The sequence below is a fragment of the Apteryx rowi genome, unplaced genomic scaffold (assembly GCF_003343035.1).
Source record: "Apteryx rowi isolate R43461 unplaced genomic scaffold, aptRow1 scaffold_40, whole genome shotgun sequence".
Taxonomy (NCBI): domain Eukaryota; kingdom Metazoa; phylum Chordata; class Aves; order Apterygiformes; family Apterygidae; genus Apteryx; species Apteryx rowi.
The window spans coordinates 3,869,384-3,877,057 of NW_020450530.1; the positions used below are offsets into that span (position 1 = coordinate 3,869,384).

The window sequence follows — 7,674 nt, forward strand, 5'->3', positions numbered from 1 at the left end:
TTTTGGGGGGGGGGTGTTGTTTGTTTTCAAATTACAAGTTAAACTACACCCATAGATCCAGGGGTCTAAAAATAATACATACAAAACACAATGTTCATATTTGAGAATACTGTGATTTCCTCCGATACTGTTCTACATTCTCAGAGATTCAACTGAAAGCTTTGCTTAAAAATTTAGCAGAATTCCTAGAACAACCCAAAGGAAACACCGCTTAAACCTTTTACATCTGCGAGATACCAAAAAAAAAAAAAAAAAAAANAAAAAAAAAAAAAGGCGTCATCTTACTAAGTAAAATGCTAAGAAACCTCCAGTCTGAAAAGCTTCCGAAAAGCTGAACTTACTCTAAGGCATCCAAGTGGTTCCTGCTCACATGTCATTCTCATTCCACAGTACAGCAATCACACTAATGCAAAATTACGTAACTAGCTGAAGTCACAGCAGGACGCGATGCTCGCCGTCATTCTTCGTATCACAGGCCTTTTCCCCCTGTGATATGTGCTTCACAATCGTGTGCAGAGGGAATCTAACACAATGTTTTAGTAGTATTTTGATGTCTGGTACAGCAGGCTATTTTTATTAGCTGGTTTCTCTTTGAAACTACCAGTTGGTGTCAGGGAACCAGGGGAAAGAAGAGTTATTTTTAAAGCAATACTGAATGCTTAAAGTGAAAGCAACATAAAAGCTTGGGCTGAGGAAGAAGGATGCCCACATGCAAATATGTACTCCAGATAAAGAAGGACCGGGCCATGGAAAGCACTTGTGTACTTTTATAACGGGCAGGATATTACTAAAATGAGCATGCTTCTAATCAGAGCAGTATTTCTTTAATAGTATTTGTGTTACCATAGCACCATCAAGCCCCAAATCCCACTCTGCACAAGGCAATGCACAACCTGCCCACAGAACACAAACCAATAAATGAATACACACAGACTCGAAAGAATATAAAGCTAATCTGGCCAGTCTCAAAGACAACTGCCTGCTCAGCGCTAGGTCGTCCGCAGGCATCCCGCAAACGAGTTTAGAGGAAGGCTCTGCAGGAGAGTAACGCAGACTGTCTGCAGATGTCAGCTGGTAACCTTTCTCAAAGAGGGAGCAACGACAAGAAAAAATAAAAGGTACTAATTTATAGTTTAATTATACTGGCATCTATGAGGAGTCAGTCTCACAGTATTGAATAAAAGGCAGAGAAGGAATAGGCCATGAAGGCCTCGGAAGTGAAATCATGCAACTTAGAGGCAATGCAACAGCGAGGGCAAGACGATGAAAGAACGCAAACAGAGGTGCAACCTGGTTCAAGTGACTGGATRGGAGAGTAAAACTGTAGCAGCATTCTTGACATGGGCAGGGATGCTTCAAACTCAGATGAAAGGATGCTGCCATAAGAAGGTAAACTGTGGACCAGAACAGAGAGAGAGAGAGAGGTATATTCTCTACAGCGATCACGGAAAAGTGGGGACAAAGGTTAGGAATTCTCATCTAGCAGTCAAAAAGCTTCATCAACTAAGCATGAATGTTCAACTTAATAATAAGTATGATATTCCAGTAACACTGATATTTTTAGGCATTTAAAAAGCAGTGTATCTGCACACACATATGTTTATCCAGGCATAACATTCGTAAATGCTCAGAGATTAAAAATAAAAACACTGATAAAAATTCTCTCTTCAGCTAGCAACCTAAGGTCAAGTTAACACATTCAAYAGATACAGTACACCACTTTTTTTTTTCCTTTAGTTCAAGAACTTCAGGTTCCATAGATTTTTCTTCCAGAATAATTGCACTGTCAAGAAGGAAAAACAGAAGAAAAGTCTACAGATAAGATTAGAGTTTCCTCTTTAATCTGTTTCACATGAGGAAGTGCTCTCAGAAGCAGAAGGGAAAATCAAGTTCAAAAAATGTTTTAGAGAACTGGGGTTGTGTCAATTCTGCACAAATTATATTGAAAAATCCAGAAATATTATGTAGTTGCAGCTAGCATTATAGCAAGTGCAAATTAAGATTCTTAGGAGCAAACAAAAAATTCCTAGGTAACCAGATGATTTTTTTTTTTTTTAAAACACCCATCTAATACTTAAGTATTTTCTTAATCATACTAACATGCACAATAGCTCCCTCACCAATGGACTCACTTTGTCATCAAAAGTGGAACACAGTTGTTGGACAAGGATTCATAGTCCTAGTAGACATGTACACTCAGAAGACATTCAAGACTTCAAGAACACCTCATTCAAGTATTTCCTACTGGCTAGCTTGGGATTCTTCTGCACACTTTGTCCCGAACTGCAAATGTCCCTCCTACGCGCCTAATTTTCCTTACGCAATATGCAGGAAAGGTTAGTTACCTAACACAGATTCATCAATTCCACTCCCAAAGCCACGCAAGCTAAATGTATTGAACATCGCTATGTCCCAATCTCTTTGCAAACCTAGGTCCATTTTCTTTAAGCTGACACCCTGGCAGATACCCATTAAACCGCTAAATACACTCTGACAGGACATAATAAAAGCCTATCACTGAATACATTTAAAGCTTGAAACAATCTTTTATTAGCAGAAAGCGAGCAAACTATCTAATGTAACTTTTCTATCTCGCTACCCAATAAAATTCAGGATGAACATAATTAAAAGGGTCAAATACTTTTGGAGAATTTGAGAAGTTTAGTTCAATTTCTTAAAAAATACATATGTAAATTCAAGCCTACACAGAATTCTAAGGGAGAAAGATATCTATGATGTAGTGATGCAACATACTGCATGCCAAAATAACAGCCTACCGCTTGGAGCACTGCATTTATGCTAATAAAATAAGCAAGAACTACTACTGGTTAATTTACTACTACTACTTACGGATTTGGTTGGGCAATCAACCATTTACTATAAAGTCTTTTACTGACAATTATGCAGCACCAAAGAATACCTCACCAGCAATGTCTGCATTCCTAATCTTGACTTTCTGATAGCACGAGAAGCCTTTAAGAAAATAATTCAAATGTCATCTCAGATTTCCTTGACTCCTTTCAGTTTCATTATGAAAATGGCAACAAGAAACACTGGCCTCAGTCAACAACTTCAGTTACTGTTTGCAAACTGGAAAAAAAAAAAAAAAAAAAAACCACCAAAAAACAAAACAGCAGCAGTGACCATCAGATTTTGTGAATTTGCCTCTGAACATTAACTGGAACCAAAATCTGCTACCCTGGCCTTTCCTACAGTGGATTTCCATAAGAATGCCTTGAAATGAATACTCCAAACATACAGGATTCTATAAAGTCCCATATAGATCCCCACAACATGGTGATGTGGGATATGCCAAAACAGCAGGCTGCACTACAGCCATAATTGTGTCTTTTACCAAACACAGATCTAAATTTTGTGCTTACCATACATGCTCTCCTAAAGAAAACAGGCTCTCTTTGGGAAACCCCTAAAAACAAGACAAGACTTCTGTGTCAAATACTCTTTAATGAATTCTTCTATGAATTTGCCAGTTGTTTTAAGAGCCCATCTCCATTTTTAACATCTCCACGATCCTGTGGCACAGGCTGACTTCATATTACTGCATACAGACACACCTTTTGTTTTGAACTAGCCTCCCACTAGCTTTATAGGATAGCTACTACTACTTTTATCGAAAGAGAGAAGGAATATTTGTCACCCGGTCACTGCCTTCACACTAAAGATTTTTAAGCCTCTATCACATTCCAAACACACAATCACCTCAACTCCTGGCTGAGGACTTCAACTCGAGGGCTATCTAATCTTTCATCACATGAAAGCTACTCCAAAATTTTGGACATTCTTGACACCCTTTGCTGAACTTTCTTCCTATTCTATTCTCTGAAATGTTATGGAACTTCACCCCCATCTTCAGAGACTGCCTTGCTCCTTGTGCTCCACGATGGCAGCTAAGCCACCCAGTTGAGGAACATCTTCATGCAAGCCTTCACCTTCACATGATTAACCCTTACTCACAGGAAAAAAAAAATAAAAAAATCAAATTTCAGCAAGACTACTTTTATGACTAAAGATTATTCATAGAAAGACTCTTTGCTAGCTTGGCATAAAGTTTTAATACAGAGCGCGTTACCTCAGAACATTCTCTAAATAAGTATTAGCCAACTCTTAATTAGTGTTTAAATAAACCAGCCTTTAACAATAGCTTATTAAATACTGTTCTAATAAAAAGATTCTTTTTTCCAGAAGCAGCAGCAGACATTTTGTCTACTGCAAAAATAAAGTTAGGATAAAAATAAATACAATTTCTTCTGCTGCTGTGCTGGAAACAAAGCAATTTCAGACAGAAAGGCTATTTTTAATGAGCAAGCCTACTCATCGACCGTATGACAACATAAACAACAAAAGTTTATATCCGAGATGTATTCTGATGACCGTTACAGAAAGTAACACTTTATTGTATCATCTCACTTAAAAAGACTTCACATTTAGAGCAAAGTTCTGGATTTCTTTGTGTAGGTTTTTTGCTTGGCAGAGCATACAAACACTAACCCCTTTTCTAGAATGGCACTGGATTCCTGCCTCATTATAAAACAATACACGAGGCAGCCGACAGCCCTCCGCATCACCCACCAGGGTGATGTTTCATGAAAATGTAACTATTGAAGGCTAAGATCCCATTTGGCATCTGCATGTTGAAAGCTAACTTTAAAACCTTAACCTTTGGCTATGCCTTCCCCTCCCGTGAAATAGCTTAAGCTAAGAACCACCATACGTTCTTAACCTCACTGGCAGAGGAGAATCAGTTACTAGAAAGCGACGTACTTTTAGAAAATATTTCACAGCAAAAGATGCAGAAGGAACAGTGGTGTCTATCTATCGTCTCCCTAAAGACTGTCTACAGCCGACAGAGTAAATAAGCCAAAATCACGAAGTGCTAAACAAACTCAAATCCACTACAGCAACCAATCGCAGATGCCACAACAGCGCTCCGGCTTCTCTGGGCTTCGAGGATATTGTTCCTTCTTGAACAAAACAAATGTTTGTGGGAAGAAATACGACTTAGAAATAGATAAGGAGAATCACAGTAGATTATAACTGTTTCAGAAGCGTAATTCTGCAGTCAAGAACATTACTTTTTGACTCAAACCCAAAACAAAGCCCGAGATAAAAATTTAACAGCCAGTTCTAACAGCAGAATCGGTTTAACACAGCTTTGTAATCCACCTCATTCCTAAAGAATGAATGATTTCCCATTAACACTTGATTAGTTTGTGCATGTTTTTGTTCTGTCATATTGAAAAAGTAATTAACAAGAGCTTCTTTAATTCATAATCCGGACTACTGTAGCTTTAACACATTGTAAATTTTGAAACGAATATGACAATTTGAGTTTAAAGGGTCAGTGCCCTTGGCCAGACATTTCCAATCAGTATTTCCCTTCTCAATGCACTGAGACCTTCACTGATACATACGGCCGAATGAATACCAATGTAATCGGAAATAAATCACCCTAAGAGTTACTGTGTTTGTATATATGTGCTCATATAAAATACAGTTTTATCAGTTATTTTTTGCAAGTAGAGCCAGAAAACAATAAATCTATTATAGCTTCATACATAGCACCACCTTGCAGGTATGGTTAGTTCCCACAAAATCATATGTGAGATTAGGGTTGCAGATTAGATCCATTATTAAAACACTTTCAAAGGAATTCTGCAAAATTTATTTCACCAATATTACATGTGCATTTAAAAATTTTCTACAACATTTCTTCAGCCTAGTAAGGTGAAAAAAAAMCAAAAAAGATAGACCAAACCACAACCACCATGCAATAACTTAACATTATAATTTATGCTAATTGCACACACCAACATTATTTTACAAGTGACAGATTTGCGGACTGCAACTACATGAAAAGTTATGTTTCTCAAAAACATGCTAATCAATTTTCCATGAATTAATGTGGATTACACAATTTGATTTTTTTGTGAAAGACTAACTATCCATTATCGTGCTCTTACAATCAGATACAATTGTTTCCCTCACGCTTATTGTTTCATTTTTCTTAGCGTGTAAGAGCTGTGTGTTCAAAATCACTATTACAATTCCTGTATCTCTGCGCACATAGCATTCCTATAGACTCATAAATATCAGAAAATGCTATCACAAACAGAGAGGTAAATATGAGCTTAAATAATGTCTAACAGTTCAATAAAAAGCCAAAATAAGAATTTTATTTATTCTCACAGAAGTATCTCTGGGCCAGTTTCCTAGCAGAATAGATAGGCATAGACTATGGCCCTTGTCCCAGCTACTTAACAGATATGAGCCAAATAAAAACAAACATATACAAATTAAAGAAAACAGAGGCAGAAGATTGATAGGCCATTGCACAGCAAAAAGACTGATCATTTGCATTTTGAATTCACTGCCTTTTTTCCATAATTCTTATAAATCCCCTTAAATTTCTTTAGTTCTTATAAAGCAATAACTGTCCTTTCCTTTCTATTGGAAAAAAAATAAACACACACATGCACTCACCTCCAATTCTTACAGTCTTACACCCTGGAGAGGGCAGAGGGTTTTATCCACCACAAATTTTTCATACATTTTATCCCCAAATTTACATGGTAAGTTTTTGTTTTAACTGTACCACAACATGCACTAAAAAATAAAATAAAATAAAATAAAAATTTTTAAAAATCCCTCCTTTCCCTAGACATTGGCCCTGGCAGCACTGGGAGACTGCTGGTGATCTGACAGTCCTCTCACTCACTCAGCTGTTGTCTAGCCAGAAGGGATAAGGTCGCTGCAGGTGGCAGGTAAAATAAAGCAAGATGTTTCCAAGTGACATTGCCCTTCTGTAGAAACACACTGTTTTCTTGTTTTAAATTCAGCTTACAGACCTGTAGCTAGCCACAACTGATACCACAATTTCTGCAAAATTAAGCCACGCAATCCAAGGACAGAGTTGTCAATTACGGACCAGAGCGGATGACAGCACCTACGTTATCAAGCTATCCACCATACTACATTCTCAGCCACTGTTCTTCTTCGGAGAACAAAAAATTAAGAGTTTTTTTTTAAAATCTCTCGTCCACCAGGCATAATCTACGCAAAGAGAAGACAAGGCAGCAAACCCAGCTGGCGTTCAGCCGCCAGAGCCCCGAGGCAAGCCCGAGAGGCAACGGCGCCGCGCGAACCGCTCGCCGCCGCTGCAATGGCGTTTGTCACCATGAAAGAAAGCGCGAGAGAGGAGCAGCCCGCGGCTCAGCGGGCGCGAAGCGCGAGGGCACGGGGCGCCGCGGGAGGAGCGGGCGAGGGGGCCGCGCAGGCGGGGGACGCCCGCGGCCGGGGGGACGCGCCGAGCACGGCCGGGAGCAAAACAAACGCGGGGCGCCGCGGCGGGGGAGGGGCCAGCGCGGGAGCAGCCCCGAGGCCCCGGCTATAAAGCCCCCGGCAGCTGCCAGCCCCCCGCGCAGCGCCGCGCCCCGCGGGCACTCACCAGCGAGAAGAGGTTGGAGTGGCAGTCCTCCAGGCTGGCCCCGTTCGCCACCCAGTGCGCCGCTGCGGTCATGATCCTCGGCGAGCCCGGCCGCCAGAGCGGGGCATGTCTGGGGAGACGGGGCCCGGCAGGCGGCGAGAGGCACCGCGGACTCCTCGATGCAGCCCGCTCCTGCGGTCGCCGGGGCGGCAGCCGCTGTCCTGCCCCCG

The 7,674-nt window shown here is 40.4% G+C and overlaps 1 protein-coding gene across 1 annotated transcript in view; it reads right to left on the bottom strand.

The window, feature by feature from the left end:
• Positions 1–7,664, bottom strand: part of MED13L (mediator complex subunit 13 like) — a 207,120-nt gene extending 199,456 nt beyond the window's left edge. Inside the window, exon 1 of the mRNA XM_026075278.1 lies at positions 7,466–7,664. Coding sequence (XP_025931063.1) covers positions 7,466–7,537 — 72 coding nt within the window. The 5' untranslated portion in view covers positions 7,538–7,664. The remainder of the gene's footprint in view (positions 1–7,465) is intronic.
• Between the last annotated feature and the right edge of the window lie 10 nt (positions 7,665–7,674).